This window comes from Tursiops truncatus, chromosome 3, assembly GCF_011762595.2.
Source record: "Tursiops truncatus isolate mTurTru1 chromosome 3, mTurTru1.mat.Y, whole genome shotgun sequence".
Taxonomy (NCBI): domain Eukaryota; kingdom Metazoa; phylum Chordata; class Mammalia; order Artiodactyla; family Delphinidae; genus Tursiops; species Tursiops truncatus.
Window position 1 is genome coordinate 51,659,825 of NC_047036.1, and position 22,571 is coordinate 51,682,395.

Here is a 22,571-nt window from a genome sequence, read left to right on the forward strand (position 1 = left end):
AGAGTAGATTGGTGGTTGTCAGGGGACTGGGGTCTGGAGGAAATGGGAAGATGCCGTTCAAAGTGTACAAACTTCCAGTTATAAGATGAAAAAGTTCTAGGGGGGGCTCAGTAAAGCATGGTGACTATAGTTAATAATACTGTACTGTATACTTGAAAGCTGCTCAGAGAATGAATCTTAAATGTTCTCACCACACACACAAAAATAGGTAATTATATGATGTGTTCGATCTATTAACTAACCTTATCATGGTAATCATTTCGCAATATATACGTGTATCAAATCATCACGTTGTACCTCTTAAACTTATACAATGTTATATGTCAATTATATCTCAATAAAGCTGGAAAAAAAGGAGAAAACACAAATTACAAATATCATGAATGAATGATGGAACATCATTATTTATATTATAGACATAATAATATCAAGGACAAAATAATATCAACCTTATGTATACAAACTCTTCCAGAAAATAGAACACTTCCTAATTCAATTTATAAGACTAACTTTATTCTGATACCAAAACTAGTCAAAGACATTAAAAGAAAACTACAAACCAACAAATTTATTTTTAACAAATTGGGCTGAAATAACTGGATCTTCATATGAGGAAAAAAGGGAACTTCCACCCTTACCTCACACCATACAAAAAAAGTTAACTCAAAATGAACTACAGATCTTAATATAAAAGCTAAAAGTATAAAATTTAGACAAAAATATAGAAGAAAATTTTCACAATCTTGAAGTAGGCAAAGATTTCTTAGGACACAAAAACACAAACCATAAAGGAAAAATTATAAATTAGACTTCATCAAAATTTTAAAACTCTGCTTTTCAGAAGACCTCATTAAAAAATGAATGGCAAGCAAAAGACTTGGAGAAAATATTCACATTATGTATACATGATAAAGACTTTTATCCAGAATATATTGAGAACTCTTACAGCTCAATAAGAATGAAACACCTCAGTTTTTTTTTTAAATGGGAAAAGGAATAGACATTTAAGAAGATAATGAATAACAAGCACAAGAAAAGATGTTCATCATCACTAACATCATTATTTATCAGAAAATAATCAACTAATTAAAGACACAATGAGATACCACTAAAATGCATAATAATGGCTAAATCAAAAAGATTTATAATAATAAATGTTGGCAAGGATCTGCAGTAACTGGAACTCTCATAGATTGCTAGTGGGACTGCAAAATGGTATACAGCCACTTTGAATTAGAGTTTTCTTGTTTATTATAAAGTGAAACTAACATATACCATACTACCAGCTGCACTACCCAAGGGAAATAAAAGCATATGTCCAGACAAATTCTTGTACATGGTTGTTCATACCAGATCTATTTATAATAGCTCCAAACTAGAAACAATCTAAAATGTGATGTGTGCTATTATGATATGGAATACTCTTCAGGGAAAAAAAGAACTATTGATACACACAACAACAACATGACTGAACCTCAAAACCATTGTGCTGAGGGAAGGAAGCTAGACACAAAAGAATACCCACTATATGAGTCCACTTGAATGAAACTATAGAAAAGATGAGTTTAATCTATAAAGATAAAAAGTAGATCTGTGGTTGTCTGGGGCCAAGGAAAGGGGGAGGAGTGTGGAGACTGTAAAAGGGAACAAAGGGAATTTTTTAGGCAATGTAAATGTTGGTAGCTTGACTGTGGTGGTGGGTACATGGTTATACACATTTGTCAAAATTTCTCATACTGTACAAAAAATGGACGCATATTTATTGTATATAAATTATAACTAAATGTTTTAAAACTTACTCATGGGAAAGCAAACACTTCCAGAAAATAGAACACTTGACTCATTTTATGACTAACACTATTTCAATACCAAAACTAGACAAAGGCATTAAAGTGTCAACTACCTTGGTGTATGTTTATTATTAGCCTTCTGTCAAGAAAACACAGCACTTGTACACACTGCTATTTTTTTTTTTTTTTTTTTTTGCGGTACACAGGCCTCTCACTGTTGTGGCCTCTCCCGTTGTGGAGCACAGGCTCCGGATGCGCAGGCTCAGCAGCCATGGCTCACGGGCCCAGCTGCTCCGCGGCATCTGGGATCATCCCGGACCGGGGCACGAACCCGTGTCCCCTGCATCGGCAGGCGGACTCTCAACCACTGCGCCACCAGGGAAGCCCCACACTGCTATTTTTAAAATGGATAACCAACAAGGACCTACTATATAGCACAGGGAACTATGCTGAATATTGTATAACAACCTAAATGGGAAAAGAATTTGAAAAAGAATAGCTATATGTATATGTATAACTGAATCACTTTGCTGTACACCTGAAACTATCACAACATTGTTAATCAACTATACTCCAATACAAAAAAAATTTTTTTAAGTCTCCATATATTGTACACCCACAAAAAAAAAAGAAAAGAAAAAAAAAGAAAACAGCACTGATCAAGCATTTAAAGATACTTAGGTATTTGCAGCAGGAGAGGGGAAGTTTGGATAAAGAAAACAGTAATAATAGCTTCCTAACACAGTAACCTAATTTACAATTTTATCCTGAAGTCTTGCCACATTTCTCCTTCTTTAAAAACTTCATCTCCTAACCAATCTTCTATAAAAAGTATATCTCGGGCTTCCCTGGTGGCACAGTGGTTGAGAGTCCGCCTGCCGATGCAGGGGACACGGGTTTGTGCCCCGGTCTGGGAAGATCCCACATGCCGCGGAGCGGCTGGGCCCCTGAGCCATGGCCGCTGAGCCTGCGCGTCTAGAGCCTGTGCTCCGCAACGGGAGAGGCCACAGCAGTGAGAGGCCCACGTACCACAAAAAAAAAAAAAAAAAGTATATCTCTACTGGTAAGACCAAACATTGAAAATGATTTTTAAAAGCAAGACTGATAAACCCCTGCAGCTTTCAATACAACTTTTGACAATCCTTTCAAAATTAGAGTAACAGTTCACTCAATCACTATTAATTAATAAATGAGTTAAGTCAAATCTAAAAGTTTTATTGTTCACTTATTGTGAAAAAAAGTCAGACATATATAATAGTAGAGGGAGCACCATAATGAACTCCCATCCACATGTCATCAACATTATAAAATTCAAAATGTTACTATTCTTGCTTTAACTTTCTTTTTTTCTCCTTTCTTTAACAAGCAAATCTCAGATGTCCTGCCACTTCAGTCACATATACTTCAATATGCATCTCTAAAAAAATATGGATTTTTAAAAAAAGATTTCTTTTTAAGATTACTTATTTTTGTACAGCATGAATATATTAGCTAGCTTTCTCAATATACTACATACCTGGTTGAATTCTTGCCACCTGTCTTCAACATCATAATTTTTTTCAACTTCTGAAAACTATGGCAACTACATTATTAATAAAAAAATCATTCAAAGAATATTCTTTTTTATAAGATTTCATTAAGTGTTGATAGCTTATAGCCTTCATTAAAACTAGACTGTCATTTAAATATAGCATAAAGCTCAGTTTTTCATTTGACAAGGAAACTAATTTCTTGTTTGCATAAGGGAGTGAACAGAAACAAAAAGTGGTCACTAAGGCCTAGCCAAAGAAAAGAAGTTATCCACTGCTGTTTAAAATGGATATAATATCCCTACATAAGTATGCAATGGGTGCAAAACCATATTCTACACAACCTGAAGATTGGTAGAAAGTATTCGCATTCTAGTGACTCAGTAGAGGCACTTTTCATGGTCGAATATTTTTCGACCTAATTCATGGTCGAAATATTTTTCTCACTAATTCATGGTCGAATATTTTTCACTGTAATTAATCTGGAGATATCACCACATCACTTAACATTCATTCTACTAAATGATAAAAATTACAAAAACCTTTGTTTTATACTCTATAGAGTATAGAGCACATTATACTCTATTTGAAAAGTATACCTGATATATTTACCATGACTATTATTTTGTTTCAGGAAGAATAGAGAGCACTATATTTTAATGATGACATGAGTTGTACTAGAGTTGACTTGCTAAATTCCTTAAAGCTAAACCCTAAGATCTTAAAAGCAAGTAAAAGGATTTTCATCAATGAATAAGACAGTGTGTTAAACATACCCTACCTAGTTGTCTGAGGACAAAGGGATAGGGGGATAGTGACATAGGAATCAACGTGGAAAGAAAGTTAATTTTTAGGGCTTCAAATAACATTTTTGAATTGAAGCGTTTCTTCTGGCTTTCAATATAAAGCATTTTGTGAATTCCTCCCCCCCCATTTTTAACATTCACATCATCAAAAAAGAATTAGCTATGAAATAAAGTTACAACAAGGCACATAAATCTTAAGAGGTATATTCTACTTCTCTCCTACATTTCTTCTACATAAGGTACAAACCATTCATCTGAGGAAGAATTAAAAGGAATTATCCATAAGGTCAACAAAAAAATCTAGGAAGCCTCACAGTAGCTCAGTTAGAATCTTAATAAAAGATAAAAAGAGAGATAAACCCTCACCTTGCCTATTTAAGTACATATAAGAATGGGACTTATAATGCATACATTGACATTGACTAACTCGTGGCTCCATGAGGTAATACTGCTCTCATACACATATTATTTATCCACTGCATGTTACTTATCCTAACCTTTCAATTTAATTGAATCTAACAGAACCTATTAAATTCAGCCTGGTTGCATAAGATTATGACAGTAATTAATGAGTCAGATTTTTAAGTGAGTTGAAGATAAACTGCCTGGTTAAGAAGGCTTTTCCCTTTTGTTCCCCTGCTGTTTATTGAAATGGAAACTAGAATACCAATATTCTTAGGATTCGACTAAAAGTGTAATACTGACTTTTCCCTGTGTCTGAATTAAGTCAGGTTTGAAACTTGTTGGTTACTTGAATTCACACATAAATCAATACCAATTTGGTAAAATTTAAATGGCAATTTTCAAAATAATGCAACAGACTGACCCAATTTTACTCTCCCCTTTGGGAAAAAAAAAAAGCTGAACTACAGATTTATCTCAGGAATGACCTCTGAGGCAAGTCATATAATAAGCATTCATTTTATTTGTTCTTTTTTCCCCCATCCATTTTTTCTACCAAAAAAAGCAGACTATAAAATTTAAATCATATAAACATCAGAAGTTCTTAGAAATAGGCTGCTTGTTTTAGTTTAAAATGTTTGACTATCCTTTTAAAGTTTTCAAACTTCTCTCCCTCCACATAAGCAAGCTTTTACATTTACTATTCCCTGTTATTTGAAATAAAGTAAGCGTTTTATCGCTGTTGGGTGGTGGGTTGGGGGAGGGGGAAGTCATAGGATAGTTTTTGGCACAGATTTATTTAAAACAAATATTAAAAACTCCAGTTCCTCCTGAAAAGTAGTGAGGATGATATCTCACTACTCTTGTAAATATCAGGGGTTTTTTTTTTTCCACTGACACACAAGTGCACCTGAAAATACAAGTTGCATAGCAGTGATTACACAAACCTAGAAAAGGCATGCTCACAGCTGTTTGAAGAGTGAAAACTCAAAGTACACTTTATGGTAATGGTGTCAATGATGATTTTTAAATATATATGTATTGTCACTTGAGAAAAAGAAAGATCATTAAACAATTCGACTGTGAGAAACTCGGTGTTGAGTGGACCACGGTAAAGCTAAATTGTTTCAAATGTACATAACAAAACTTAAGTGTGGTGCATTCACCACTCTGAGGACACTAGTCATTGAATCAGAAAGATTATTTAACAAGTCTCCAGTTCTTAAGATGATTTATCCCAATACCTTAAATGATAACATTCTCTATTGAAATCAGACAAAAAGGCAGTAAAATATGGTTGAGCACAGGCGTTCCACACAGTAGTTATGAGTTGCTCAAAAGAGTGGAGTTCTAAAATTTATTTTGATTTTCTTAAACTCACTCACTTGTGACCAATCTCATGTGCAATGGTAAAAGCTGAACCCAGGCCAATGTCTTCATTAATGCTGCAGCTCCTTTCAGGCTCACACATTCCAGCCACAGAGGCCAAGCCTGAATAAACAGAAGGAGACACAAAGGGTCAAGCCAAGGTGTTTCAGTCTTAAAAAGCCCATACTTATAAATGCCTGGATTCTTTTTAATAACCTCCATGCACAGAAGGAGCAGTTGGCAAAAGGTTAACTTTCTAGTCATTTGCAAAATCACTGGGGGGAGTTTCACTTTGCCGGCTAGACATTAATATTTTTTGAACTGCAGTCAGTGCTGGAAAATGTCTAGACTAGGGGTTAGATTTATAAATTTTACTTCTGGTAACTTGGGACCACCTAGTAACTTGAGCCAGAAGAGGGAATTCAAGAAAGCATTTCTATTTTAACATTCTTCAGGCTGTAGAAAGCAAAATATATCCACATTATTTTTCTAAAAAGATCTGTTTAAGTTTAGTGGGTTCATAAAAATATACAAGCAACTTTTTAGTTACCAAAAAAAGGGAATCCCAAATGGTTTTTAAAAATGACATTTTTATAAAAACAAAAATGAATGATTCAAAACAGAAAAAGAACTGTTAAAGATGGGAGGTTTTTGCATTTTTTTAATCTTCTGAAATTAGTCCTGCAAGTGATGCAACAATTTCTTTAAGTATTTTAATGGGCGGAAAGTCATCCACACATTCAGCGTGGTTCTCCCCTCTCTCATCCCCCTTAAATGCATTAGTTTTAGTAATAAAGCAAAAACTATGGTGTTAATTCACTGATTCTAGTGAAATGTTATATTACTCAAGGTATTCTTCCCTTGGGAATTTTAGTATATAAAAGTTTTAATATTTATTTCCAAATGAATATCATGCTCTGTGATTAGTTCAAAACTTTAAAATAGTGCTGAGAAAAAAGAATTTTTGTGTGAAAGATATAATGTCATGTGTTATAAGGAAATAGATGCTAAGCCATACTTAACACACATATGTACTAAAGTTATTTAGAAGAAATTGAAGGAAAAGTAGGAAAAATATTTTATATGATAGTAGTCTACTATCAACACCCAGGTATTAATAATTACCTCCCACCAAAAGTGATTTCAATCCAATTCAATGAATATTTATCGAATGCAATAAACAATGTTCTACGCTAGGTACAAAGTCCAGTTACACTAATTTGGAACAGTAAAAGCTATTCAATTCATATTCTTACTGACAAGAAAGCTCTAGAAATTGTGTATTTTTGTATGCTCTAATATGAAATATCAACATTAATAACCACATTGGAAAAGAGCTGAGGTTAGTGTTGGATTTGCTGATAGACTGTTTGCTTTTCCTACTGATTTATGTTGCAGGGGGGGCAGGAGCTGGGGAGGAGGTGATTTTTGCCTCACAGAGTTAATAATAGTGATATCTTTGTTCTGCCCTTCCATTCACTTAGAGGTCTTGGGACTTGAAGAAGAGGAAGTAAAGAGGGACTAGTTGAGGCAGGATGACTTAATTTTTTTGGTTAATCAAAAATATTTAATGAATATTACTTCCAAATTCCACTGAGAGAAAAAGAGACAGAGAGAGGGAAAATACAAAAAAGTCTGCAGTACATTATCTGCCTTTAAGCTACTGGGTTCAACATGGTCCATGATATGGAAAAAACAAAGCCACTCTATTTGAATATTGTTTCTGTTTTGAGCTTTATGAAATTTGGTTTAAAAAATTACTAATATTTATTGTTAAATTAACATTACTTATATTTCCTGAAATCTATTATGCCATTATCCTTTTGTTGTTGTTGTTCTTTGGTATGTGCCATATGGCCCTATTTTTAATTGAGAATGACAAATGACTCCCCAAGGTGTATTTGTAAGCACAGATTTACTTATGCATCTGATATAAAATTGTTAGCTCTACTAAAAGAACAACCTAAGAAAAAACATATCTGAGAAATAACTAGTTGTTGAAAGTATAAGGTAAATCTTAACTAAAATAAAAGACTAATTTAGATGCTAATGTATTTTTCACAACTTCCCACCATTTTTTCTATTCCTGTAAAACTGAAGCTGTCAAAGTTCTTATGTGTGATTGTGTTAATAGGGGTTTGATGACTATTCGGGTCATTTAGATTTCCTCAGTTTGATGGCCACAGTTTGCACCCTGAAATCTACTTAGCCAGGTTACAATTGGTCACCAGCAGTACTAAGCAAGAAAATATCCAAGAGTCAGCATGAAAACCAATATGAAAGTTACCAGAAAGACCACTCAAAAAGAAAAAACCTGATCAACTGTGCTGATAATATATTTTCCACATATTAAAATCAACACATGTATAAACAACACAATTCATTCAGTTTTCAGTATAAGAAATAGTATAAAAATAAGTTATAATGGTTTATAATTTGAAAAATAATTTATATTAGGATTGAAAATACACTGACATGTATCCAAGTATTAAAATATTGATTCTGGAAATTAATAAACTATCCCAACGTATTAGGCAGTGTTATTATTCATGTCCCAATGAAGACCATATCTCAGTGTAAATAAACTACCTTCAAAAAGCAGAATAGAATATGTATAGATACATACATATGCATATAGCTATACATATATATTTCCTCAAAATAAACACACTGGAGAATACAAGCTAGAGCTTGCACCTTCTTTGAAACTTGGTGAATATTATACCTAAAATTGATTAAGCACTTAGTAACTGCTTATGGAGTATGTACAATACAGGGAATAAGTTAAACAGTATAATTTCTACATTAAACAACACCAGTTCATTTCTATAGTACACGCCTTTATATTTCCTTAAATGACTTAAAAAATATCCTTGCAGCATAAGGGCAGATATTACTCCTACATCATAGATAAGGAAATTAAGGAACAAAGAGCTAAATAAACTGTAAAAGGTAGTAATGCACTGAAACTGTCAAAGCCAGTTGTTGGTTTTCAGCTCAGGTTCCCTTCCTTTGGATTATTGTTGGTCTTGTTAACCTAAAACACTGTGAAGAAAATCTTTTTGATGTGAGCTCTCTCAGCAAAGAGTTCTTTCTCTGTGTTATGATTTTAACCAGCAAACTTCTCCACCATAATACTTGTCATCGGCAAATTGGGATTTCTCCTTTTGCTGTAAATCCTGAGGGAAATGAGGAAGGAGAAGCCTGGGAAGGCAGGTAAAATCATCAAGAGAAATTTTAATTTTTGAAGAGATGTTTCACACTGACCTCTCCAGGACCTCTACTTTAAATTTGATCATCCCCAAATTCTCATGAGGCGCATAGGAACAGAATTCATAACTATTCCTTTACAGATAAGAAAAGTGAGACTTGTCAGAGAATCTAGAGAATTCACCTTCAGTTGCTTAACTTCTGAGTCTGTAAAAAGCCTCTATGACTCTAAAAAAAACCCACCATATAAAAGCCTCCTGCTTTTACTTAAAATAATTCTAGTTGCTTAACAATTTAGTCTACTTGAAAGCTACCATTTTCCCCCATTTGTATTTGCAGTTAACTTTTAACCACTACAAAGTTATACTCTGCAACAAAATGATTTTTTAATTTCTAAATACTATAGAATTGCTTTAAAAAAAAACAAGTGATATATGGGAAGCACAAGAAAGATAATTCTGTCCTCTCTCTCCACCTCTGGCTGTAATATTTTACAAAATTTGTTTTATTCTGTTCAGGTAATAAAATTTTCCAATAATATCTTTATTTATGAGGATATAATCCTTCCACAAAATTGGACCAAAAGAAGTACTGTTCTTAATGACTCTCCATGAAGTATCCCCTAAGTTTTTTTTCCCTTTCCTTCCTGGACTCAGATTTGAAGTTGCTGGTTGCTTTAATTTGCTCTCAAACTCCTTAGTAGTTTTGGAAAATACATTACAGAGATGGATTATATGAAAATGAGTGGTAACTTTTGATTTATTATTACTGTTTGATGATTTTGAATCACCTCCTAAGCTGTTTTCAATCATCATTCTACTTGTTTCCTAGTAAGTGACATAAACACAAAGGTCAGCTTTACCAGTTTATAGGAATAATTTCAGATGTGGCAGAAAAGAAAATTACCAAATTAATAATAATAAAAAATAAAGCCATTGGACCAAAAAGACAATCTGAACTATCCTCCCTTTATAAAAAACTTACCCAGTGTTCCACAGGGCTTATTTTTATAAGTGCAGATATCATATCTATAGAGGAGAAAAAAGAGAAATGAAATTTGTAATCTGATCAAATTTGTAAAATATTTTTGTATATTCATCACATTTCTTTCATGGAGCTCTGGTTGTCAGACCACAATCAGCGCAATTATGAGCAGCCAGCTGGAGTGTCGGCATTTTCAGCACTCTGGGGGACAAGCCAGCTGCACTATACTCACAGCCTCTGGCTGCAAGCCAATGGGACACCTGCCAGTAAGAAAGAAAGGTTAAAGTGGGTTTTTGTAATTGCAAGTTCCATAAAACCATCTACCATACTGTTTTGAAGCTAGAATAGCTTGTCTGCAGATTGCTACTGCTTCTACAAAAAGCAAATGGGTGGCTTTTTATTCCCAATATCTTTTGGACCTGCTGGAATATTTTTTTATTATAGCCACAGACTATATTTTATACTTCTGAGCAATAAGCAATATTTGGAGTTCCTTTAACACAGGTTCTTGTTTAAAAATAAATTAGGGGACTTCCCTGGTGGCACAGTGGTTAAGAACCCACCTGACAATGCAGGGGACACAGGTTCAAGCCCTGGTCCAGGAAGATCCCACATGCCACGGAGCAACAAAGCCAGTGCGCCACAACTACTGCTCCTGTGCTCTAGAGCCCGTGAGCCACAACTACTGAAGCCCGCACGTCTAGAGCCCGTGCTCCACAACAAGAGAGGCCACTGCAATGAGAAGCCCACACACCGCAACGAAGAGTAGCCCCCGCTCACCGCTACTAGAGAAAGCCTGTGCGCAGCAACGAAGACCCAACGCAGCCCAGAATAAAATATAAATAATTAATTATTAAAAATAAAAATAAACTAGGGCAATACAGCAACGGGAATAAAATTGATATCACACAGTTTTCCTAGTTGTATACCAGCAATTTAGTGTGGTTAAAACACAAATATTTTACAAACAGCTAAATAATTAGCTCAATAGAAAGCTTTCCTAATGATGGTCAGATACTTATTCTAATGCTGTACTATATTATAACTCAATACAAAAGATGGAATCCATAATGTTGCATATTTTAAAATATATTACATTTAGAATGCTAAACAGTATTGATGTGGACATTTATTTTTAGTATTTTTATAATATCTTTGTAAACTAATCTCTAAAATCAAAAGTATTCAAAGTTCTAAAGTGAGAATAAAGTTAAAAAGACTGAACATTTTTATTTGCCTACAATTTATGCTACAAATGAAAAGAGTTTCAGGAAAAATTTCACCAACTAAATGAAAATCCAGGTGGTAAAAGTTTTTTTTTAAATTGTATATAAATAATGGTTAGTCCATAGTACTAGAGGAAGGCGTTAATACTTAATCCCATTCTTGTTCATCATATCGAAACTTATTTTCAAGAAACAAATATACCAGCATACCACTGGTTATTCTCATTAAAATCCCTAGAGACTCCCTTTGCCTATTTTTGATTTTCAAAATCTTCATCTTGTTCACTTTACATTTGAGAAAAGGGATTTCTTCTCCTCTTGCATACCATTCTCTTCTGACCATTCACATATTCATCCCCTCTCTTCTCTTGTAATTGGAAACCACAGGATTGCAGTATCTGGTACACTCTTGAATATAAGATAGAGAGGGTACTTGGTGTACTTACCAAAACACCAGAAAGTATATTCTGGATGTCACAACCAATTTATCTTGTGATTATATGTGTAATGCCTATGACATTACATGGACAGAACCCATACCAGCAGTCTTCAACAAAATGTAAAAAAAAGCCTTCTCATGGGTAATGCAGATTTAAATGTTTAAACGGAGCCTACTTCCAAATCCTCAATTTCCATATGTACCCGTTCCTAAAATTGATTTGCCTGAGGATGCACCTGCAAGTCACCAGCATTCTGTCCCTCTTTCGACTTTCACAATCATCCTGTTTCTACTTTACAAAAAAGAAAGCATACTTCTCACCCATCCCAAACCTTGCTATGGTGTCTTGTTCCCCACCCACCCCTGTGAGTAAAAGTCTCCAGAGCATAATGCAAAGGGATAATTCAAGAGTGCATTGGGGGAAAACCAAGATGGTGGATGAGTAGGAAGACGTGGAGTTCATCTCTCTCCACAAATGCATTAAGAATACATCTACAGATGGAACAATTCTCACAGAACACTGGCTGGACACTAGCAGAAGACCTTGGACACTGGAAAGGACAAGAAAGATCCCCACACAACTGGGTAGGATGAAAGAAAGAAGGGAAAAAGAAGAGGAGAGGCAGCGGAACGGGATCTGTACCCCTGGGGGGAGCTAAAGCAGAGGAGAGGTTCCCGCATCCGGGGAAATCCCCTCACTGACGGGGAAATCAGTTGGGACAGAAGGGGAGCATCTGAGGCTGTTGGAGGAGGATGAAACGGCTTGTCTGTGACAGATAGGACAGAGTGAGAACTACACAGCTGGTCCTGTGCGCCCCAGACTGGGACGTGTGTCTGCTGGTGCACACGGGGGGCTGGGGGAGGCGTTAAGAGCTGGAACATGCGGACTGAAGAGCAAACTTGGGGGCAAAGCTGCTGTTGACTGCGAGGACACAGCCTGAGGGGACAGGAGGGAGGAAATCCGCAACCAGGAATGCTTGTGGAGGAAGCCCAGACTGCCATAGAAGCAAGGCGCCACTGTTGACTGATGTGCAGGGGGTGGAGCCGCCATTGCAGCCTCTCTCTTCCCACGCGCCGGCCACCTGTCCCGCCACGCACAAAGAAAAGCCCCCAACAGGGCTGGCCTTCTCATGCCTGCCACCAGGCGCTACAAAAGGCCCCCACCAGAGCTGACCTTCTCGCGCCAGCCGCCAGGCACTAGGAAACGCTCCCACTAGGGCCAGATCTCTTGTGCTTGTGGCCACCGGCTTTCCCGTGCACCTGTCGCCACCGGGGCCCCCGTGACCCAGGAATTCGTGCCACCTCTGAGCCCTGTCCTCACCGGGGCAGACCCGAATGCTCCAGGGCAGCCTTTGGAGCAGACTTCTGTGGGTAGCCCACATACAGAGGTGGGACTAAAACCACAGCTGAGCCCCAGGGGTGGAGCCACTAAGGAAGAGGAACAAATGAAGCACCGGACAAAGGATCATCAGTCTCCAAAATATACAGACAGCTCATGCAGCTCAATATCAAAAAAACAAACGACCCAGTCAAAAAATGGGCAGAAGACCTAAATAGACATTTCTCCAAGGAAGACATACAGATGGCCAAGAGGCACATAAAAAGATGCTCAACATCACTAATTATTAGAGAAATGTAAATCAAAACTACAATAGATATCACCTCACACCAGTGAGAATGGCCATCATCACAAAAACCACAAACAATAAATGCTGGAGAGGGTGTGGAGAAAAGGGAACCCTCTTGCACTGTTGGTGGGAATGTAAATTGATACAGCCACTATGGAGAACAGTATGGAGGTTCCACAAAAAACTAAAAATAGAACTACCATATGACCCAGCAATCCCACTACTGGGCATAGACCCAGAGAAAACCATAGTTCAAAAAGACACATGCACCCCAATGTTCACTGCAGCACTATTTACAATAGCCAGGACATGGAAGCAACCTAAGTGTCCATTGACAGATGACTGGATAAAGAAGATGTGGCATATATATACAATGGAATATTACTCAGCCATAAAAAGGAACAAATTGGGTCATTTGTAGAGACATGGATGGACCTAGAGACTGTCATACAGAATAAAGTAAGTCAGAAAGAGAAAAACAAACATTGTATATTAATGCATATATGGGGAATCTGAAAACATTGGTATAGACCATCTTATTTACAAAGCAGAAATACAGACACAGACGTAGAGAACAAACGTATGGATGCCAAGGGGGAAAGAGGGGTGTGTGATGAATTGGGAGACATATATATACTATTGATACTATGTATAAAATAGATAACTAATGAGAACCTACTGTATAGCACAGGGAACTCTACTCAATGCTCTGTGGTGACCTAAATGGGAAGGAAATCCAAAAAAGAGGGGATACCTGTATACGTATAGCTGATTCACTTTGCTGTACGATAGAAACTAACACAACATTGTAAAGCAACTATACTCCAATAAAAATTAAAAAAAAAAAAAGAATGCATTGATCCTGGAGGATAATCCTTTATGAGCAAAGCAAGAAAAATTGAAGGGGATGACACTTGTTTCATCCTGGGAAGACCTGGGGTCTGTCAGTATGATAGTTTATAAAGCAATCTATATACCTATCTCATATTTAGAATTCAGAAGTGAGACGGTTGTCATGGAGTGTATTAACAGGCTGATTTGACCTAAAAAATGAGGTCAGGCTTGTTATTGACTGATAGTAAGTCTGACTTAGCTAAGTAGTTTGGCAACAAGGAATGATTTAGCCAGTCAGATTTCATGCAGACATTTTTCATGATTGAATGAAATAGGCAGCTCCAACGTTTTGACAAAATTTATTTAAAGCATATACCCAATATATAATATGTTTTTAGCTATAGTCTCTGTAGCTACTTAAACTTGTGATAAAAAGTATTTTATTTTACTTATTTTTTTCTTTTCAACTCACTGCTTTTATTTATTTATTCATTAATATCTTTATTGGAGTATAATTGTTTTACAATGTTGTGTTAGTTCCTGCTGTGCAACAAAGTGAATCAGCTATATGTATACATATATCCCCATATCCCCTCCCTCTTGAGCCTCCCTCCCATTCTCCCTATCCCACCCCTCTAGGTCATCACAAAGTGTCAAGCTGATCTCCCTGTGCTATGCAGCAGCTTCCCACTAGCCACACATATTACATTTGGTAGTGTATGTATGTCAATGCTACTCTCTCACTTTGTCCCAGCTTCCCCTCCCCATCCCCCCACCCCATGACCTCAAGTCCGTTCTCTATGCCTGCATCTTTATTCCTGCCCTGCCACTAGTTTCATCAGTACCATTGATAAAAAGTATTTTAGATATCAGCTTTAATATACACAAAGTGGTATATCATTTTAAAAAATTATTTTAGGAGGCAAATTAAGCAAAAAAATTGAAAAGCACAGATAAATACAACTTATATTTCCACCTCAAAGCAGTCCTTTCTCATCTCCTTTCCTTGTTCTCATTTTGCCTACACCCTTTATATTATACTCATGATGAATATTATTTCATTCTGTCACGACTGCAAAATACCTACACAAAGGCTAAAGCCACCAACAAATAATACAAGCTAAAGCATCTTAGACTAGGATAATTCTATTTGCATTTTCTTCAGCTTTCTCCAATCCTCTAATATACCTATAGAGTTCTCCATAAGCCATTCTATAGGGAAAAGACGGGATTTCCTAGTGCCTTCTTCATTCAATTCACACTGTATCCTTCTCTATTCTATACTCACAGAGAGCAGTTATGATCTATGCTTCACCTTTAATACCAAGTACTAAAGAGCAACATTTTTACATTCATTCTTTCTTATACAGATGTACTGAGCATTTATCACATGCCCAGGTATAGTGCCATATACTAGAACCTAAAGATGAATCAGTAAGTTGTAGTCTATTTGGGAAAAGACACATAAGCAGATAAGTTACAAAATAATGTGAAAACATGATTAAATAAAATAAATGTAAAAAAAGTTAAACTTAACACAACAGAGCCAATACTTATTAGCTATTATAATTATTATCACAGTCAAGTTATATACAAAATACTATGGAAATACAGATGAAGGAATGATTCTACAATAGAAAACTAGGAAACAGATTCATATATAACATAACATCTGAAACAGATTTTAAAGGCGTAGCCAGATAAAATAAAAAAGGAAAGGGTATGGCATATATGGGGAACTATGAAAAGTTCAGAGAGGCTGAAACATTGAACATATAGGGTAAAATAGCAGAATACAAACTTGGAGAGTTGGTGTGGGAAGGAGGGCTATTAACTACCTTGAATGCCAAACCAGATTTGTTTTTTCCTACAGGCAAAAGAAACTTAGAAAATAAGTTTGCATAGTAGGAAAGGTTTTTTTTAAGTATGTTTATATGAATGTGCATACAGATTAAGTCTGTACACAGATAAATGTCTGGGAGCTTAACGGTGGGTAGGTGAGAAGGAGGTGGGAGAGTAGGGAGAATATAATGATTTCTACTCTATTATATAAATTTCTATATAGCTAATGTTTAATCAGAAAGCGTTTCACCTATGCTGGCCTCTGATGATCAACACAAGAGATAGTTTATAGCTAGTCTAATTAATGTTTAATAAATGTTGAAAATGTGTTTTTCATTGAAGAAAAAAATTAATGGTGTTCCAGATCTGTAGGTTTGCCAAAAGATTTCAGAAGCACTCTACTGCTCTTTATGAACACTTACAAGAATTCAGCAAACATTGTAGGCTTACAATACACTTAGGTAAAGCTTCTGAGACTTGTGTGTCCGCTCATTGGTTTGGAAGATCATGGTGCCAGCTGACAACTATAAGGGTAACAGAATTCTGTCCCTAAAATATGTTCACGCACACACTGAGTGCATTTTTTCACGCAAAGTATTGTCAGAGCACCGAAATTACAACTGAAATGTCATCCAACTTATAAAATAAGGAGTATGAACTATTTTGTGCCTCCTTGTTTATTTAATAAATATTTGTATGTTTAATGAAATTTGATCTAAAACTCCCCTTCATTACAATAGATAACAACACTCACTCACCAAACCCTCAGAGTATGCCTGATCATATTCACTTAGGTCAATTTGAAACAATAAAAATTCCTGATTGATGGAAGGAAGAGGTGATACAGTAATAAGAAAAATATTTACATGTAGCTATATCTATCATGATACATACTTCTAAAAGACTACATTGAATTTCCACTTCAACACAGAATTGATTAACACAAATATTTTTCCATTCCTTGATTGTGTGTGCTTGTTCAACATTGTGTTATCTGTACATAACAAAATGTTCAGCGTAAGTGCAAGGTAATCATTTGAGACATTTTTTTAAAATTAAAAATTGCCTTAATTCCATTACTTCCATACTTTTATAAACTTATTCTTTCATATTTTACCTTTTTAAATGTGTTTTTTATGTTATTTCATATTCCAACCATTTTCCCATAAATATTTTTCCTTCTTTTTCATGCATATATTTCTGAATCTTTCCTTTCCTACAAATATTCTCTTTGCCCCATATTGCTACAGATGATAAGAATCTTGGTGAGTTATCTAATTCAAGCTATGCTACGCTTAAACCAGGACTTCTCAAATTAGGCCAAGGATGAACCAGCTTATTTCAGCTTCTATATATATCCCTCAATCTTCTCACATCTAACCTCTAAACATCATTTTTCCACATTATGCCATGATAATCCTCACAAACTTCACACTGCACCCATTTCTTTCTCGTGATTTTCTCATTTTTACCTCGCATCAAATTCACTCTATACTCTATCAACTCTTCTCTGCCATATTATGGTTTTGCCTTATTTTCCTCCAATCCTGAGCCACTTCGGGAAAAACTGCCAAGAAAAAAAGTGCAAGGAATCTTGCTTTAACCCAAAGATATAATCTGTGTGCTTTTAGGATTTACCTTGCTGCCACATAAATTGAAGAAAGAAGAGACAGAGGAAAAGGAGTTTCCCATTACCCACTCTCAGCACCCTTTAAACAAATCGTCTCTACTAAATCTTGACCAACCCAGATGTGGCAGGAGCACCAAAACTTGGGCCTTTGGTCTAAACTACAGGCTAGGCTAAGAAGTACACTGGCATCCTAAGTAGTGAGAGAAAAGCTGAAATGTGATTTAAAAAGGTTCTCTGGATTCTGAAAAACAGCACTTTATCACTGTGGTACTTTTCTCTTTGTTTTCTTTTCATGAAAGAATAATAAAGGGCTCAGTCAAGGTAGGTGAAAAAGAGCTAAGAAACGTGATCATGGGGATTCTATGTAAAGCCAGATACATAAAGGAAATCAGGGTTCCTTTTGGGTGAGTAGATGAATGCATACATTGTCATTTCCTTACCCTAAATTCATATGGTTGAATTTTGAGCAAGATCAAAACCAGAGTTGGCTAAATATGTTCCTATAACATTGGTATACTTTTCTGCTGTGGATACTTTCAGCTATTGAATCTCCTAATCACTTTGGCTAGGCATGGCTATCAGAAGAAACTGACCAAAACACATGATGAAGCTCCATTTTAAGGTCTGCAAAATATAGCACTACCTTACAATGATGAAATACCTAGATGGGTTCTTCAAACCTTTTCCAAAAACTACATTCCATTCTTATGTAAGAGAAATGATCATTGCAAAGAAGCATTCCTTTCAAAGATTTACTTTTGAAAATGGAATGAGTTAAAATCTAAACTTTGAGTCTCATTTAACACTGAGTCACAGACTAACTTCCAAACAGAATGTCCTATGTACTGTGCTGTCTCATTTTGTTCTCTTAGATGTGGTGGTGAAAGCCAAGTGATAGTGACACAGCACTTTTCAGCTTTCTTTACATGTACTGATACAAAACACGACCTCAGTTCTAAAGACAATTGTAATAAAATAATGAGAAAAATTATTTTAACCCAATATGTGTGAGAATGTACACTACTTTTTATGATAAATGAAAAAGATTTAAGACCACCTGCCTTAGTTTGGGCTGCTATAACAGAATGTCATAGACTGGGTGGCTTAAATGACAGATATTTATTTCTCATCGTTTTGGAGGCTGGGAATTCCAACATCAAGGTGGCCAAAGATTCACTGTCTGGTGAGAGCCCACTTCCTAGCTTGTACACAGCTGGCTTTTCCTTGTGTGTGCACATGGCCTTTGATTGGTGCTTGCTCATGAAGAGAGAGAAAGCTCTGGTGTCTTTTCTTCTTCTTATAATGGCACTAATAGCATCATGAGGACTCTACCCTCATGACCTCAACTAAATCTAATTACTTCACAAAGGCCTCACTCCCAAATACCATCACACTGGGGATTAGGACTTCAACATTGGAATTGGGGGGGTGGAGGGGACAAATGTTCACTCCATAACATTTGACTCCTACCCCCCAGATTCACGTACAAATTCACGTCCTTCTCACGTACAAAATACATTCATTCTATCCCAACAGCCTCAAAAGTCTTAATTCATTCCAGTACCAACTCTAAAGTCCAGAGTCTTACCTAAATATCATCTAAATCAGATATGGGTGAGACTCTATGTATAACTCATCCTGAGGCGAAATTCCTTTTCAGTTGTGAACTTTTGAAACCAGAAAAGCTATGTGTTTCCAAATGGAGGATTAGGCATAGAATAAATGTTCCCATCCCAAAAGGGAGAAATCAGAAGGAAGAAAGGGGTGATGGGTCCCAAATAAGTCCAAAACCTAGCAAGGCAAATGCCATTAAATCTTAAGGCTTGAGAATAATCCTCTTTGGTATGACGTTCTCCCCTCTAGAACCACTGGGGTGGTGGCATCACCCCATGGCTTTATGAGGTGGCTTCTCCCCTTCAGCTTGGCAGAGGCTGCCCACCTGGCTTCACCCACTCTGCTTCTATGAGGGCCCTCCCATGCAGCTCTGCAGGGCAATGGCCCTGCCCTTTGAAACCAGGGTAGAAGTAGTCTTGCCTCCCAGGCTGCATAGTCTAGGGCTGTGGTGGTAGTAGTAGCCCTGCTGATCTCTGAATTGTCTTTGGGGTCCTTCTTCCCTTTTCTTAAAGGATAATGCATGTTCACAGCCTTCCTTCATTACATCCTATTTTCTCTGTTCCCTTTTGTCCCAGCTGGCAGTGTTTTTCCTGGTATAATCCCATCTCTATTCCTGACTGTTTAGATGGCTGATTAGGTCTGTAGTTCATATCCACACTACTCTCCCTATTAAATGGTCAGTCAGCCACACATTTAGTGTTCTCTTTTGAACACACTTCCTCACTTTTTGCAATTTGGATAGGATGAGGATTTTCCAAATCTTAAAGTGCCAGTTCCTTTTTAGCTTAATAATTCCTTCTTCATTTCTCTCTTCTTGCATTTTGCTATAAGCGGTCAGGAGGAACCAAGGCCCTCTTTCAATGCTTTGCTTAGAAATCTCCTCAGCTAAATATCCAATTTCATCGCTCACAAGTTCTACGTTCCACAAAATACTAGAATACAAACATAATTTGGCCAAGTTTTTTGCCACTTTATGACAAGGTTCAACAAGGTTCACCTTTTCTCCATTGTCCAGTAACCCTCATTTCTGACAGAGATATCGCCAAAATGGTCTATCTGTATTTTTATCAACATTCTGCTCATGATTATTTGTGTATTCTCTAAGAACATGGAAGCTTTTTCTACAACTCTTCTCTTTTCTTTCTGAGCTCTCACCAGAATCGTCCTTAAAAAGTCCTCTCACAGCAATCTTAGGTTCTTCTAGCGGGCATCTCAAAACTTTTTCAGTCTCTACTCACTATCCAGTTTCAAACCTTCCACGCTTCTAAGTATTTGTTACAGGAGTACCCCACTTCTCAGTACCAATTGCTGAATCAGTCAGCTTGGGCTGCTATAACAAAATACCATAGACTGGGTGGCTTAATCAACAAATATTGATTTCTCATATTTCTGGAGCTACGAAGTCCAAGATGAAGGTGCTGGCAGATCCTTTGTCTGGTGAAGGCCCTCTTGCTCACTTGCAGACAGCCACCTCTTTGCTGTACCCTCACACGGCAGAGAGAGAGGGGGTTCTGGTCTTGTTGTCTTCTTATAGGGGCACCAATTCCATCATGGGGGCTCTACCCTCAAAACCTCATCTAAATCTAATTACTCCTGAAGGTCTTAACCTCCTAATACTATAACATTGGGGGTTAAGATTATAACATATGCATTTTAGGCAACCACATTCAGTCCACAACACTACTTTAAACAGCGAATTTGATTCACTTTATGAACTTCACAAGTTACATTTTTTGTAATACTCATCTCTTTATCCAAATGACATTAATTATCTTGGAAAAGTTACTTGCTGATATTTTTGAACCCTTAAAACCCAAGACCACCCATATGTATATTATCTGATGAAGTAACATATTTATTATTATTATGTGACTATATTATATAATACTTCTCAAAGATATGTCAGGGTTATTTGCTTAATAAATATTAGATATATTTAGCTACTAGTTCTTGTCTTATGTCAGAGACTACCAGTGTTTCTGCTCATGGAATGAATTAAAGATTTACCATAGATTGTAAAACATAGCCCTGGCTATTCACATGATAATATGAATTTTCCATTCATCCTACTAGGGTTTTTCTATTAGAAAGCATAGAGATAGTTAGCAAAGAATGCCTTTGCCCTTGCAAAACTGTCCCAAGCCATTGCAAAATGTTGATCTGACAAGACTGAAATTTTCGTATCTAAGTTATAAAAGCCTACCAACACAGGATGTTCATTCCTTTACGATCATCAGTAGCCTCAATTCAACAGATTATCATTTTTGTCCTCTGGGCCTATCTGTAATAGTATTTCAATCCTTTTCCATCTCCTGGTTAACTGATTAACTTTCTCCTTGATTGTTTTGTCACTAAATCATGATATATTCTTTACAATGAATAAATTGTTTCTATATTTCTACACATTCACCAAAATGGGATATTACGTTGTTTGCATCCTGTCTTTTAGCCAACAATATATTTTGAGCATCTTTCTATGTCAGTAAAGAAATATGCACATCATTTTAATGACTTTATCAAATTCTACTGTAACAAAATTTAAACAATGCCCTATTGTTGAAAACTTAAATGGTTTCCAAGTTTTCACTGATATAAACTTAATCACAATGAACATCACTATAATTTTGCACATTTATCTGATAATATTTTCATATTAAAATCCTAGAAGAGAAACACATTTAAGGATTATCATTCATATTGTAATGATCTCACCATTGCCCACTTCAATAACCTTATGTCCACCTCTCTCCCCTCTCTGCAATCTCAAGTAGCATTTACCTTCTTTTGGTTTCCTGAACATACCATATTTCCTTCCATTTCATGAACTTTGACCCTACTCTTACCTCTATCTGAAACACTTTTCTACCAACCCTACTCTCTTTGCTAGGTTACTCCTACTAATCTTTCAGATTCCTAGTCAATGCACTTCCTCAAGGAAGTCTTCCATGACTAGATGAAGTTCCCCTAATCAATACTTGTCGAACTCCCTAAATTTTTCCTTCATAGCTCTTATCAGACTGGTACTTTCATGTATGTGTCTTTCCCACTAGACTGAAAATTCTTTGAGATTAGGGACTGGGCTGTTTTGCTCACTACTGTATCCCAGCACCCAGCACAATGCCTGGAGCACAATAGGTATTCAGTGTTTATAGAATTAATGCCCTCTAGAAAAGTTATATCAATTTATTCTACCACAATCCTATTTCCTGATACCCTTGTCACCAGTTAATGAGAAGAAAGTTATTTTAGGGTATTGAAACAAAATTAAA

The 22,571-nt window shown here is 36.3% G+C and overlaps 1 protein-coding gene across 1 annotated transcript in view; it reads right to left on the reverse strand.

Annotated features, from left to right (window-relative positions):
* Positions 1 to 22,571, reverse strand: part of ADAMTS6 (ADAM metallopeptidase with thrombospondin type 1 motif 6) — a 262,877-nt gene that overhangs the window by 155,180 nt on the left and 85,126 nt on the right. The window contains exons 7-8 of the mRNA XM_019929977.3: positions 10,090 to 10,133; positions 5,913 to 6,018 (exon numbers count right to left, since the gene is read on the reverse strand). Coding sequence (XP_019785536.1) covers positions 5,913 to 6,018; positions 10,090 to 10,133 — 150 coding nt within the window. The remainder of the gene's footprint in view (positions 1 to 5,912; positions 6,019 to 10,089; positions 10,134 to 22,571) is intronic.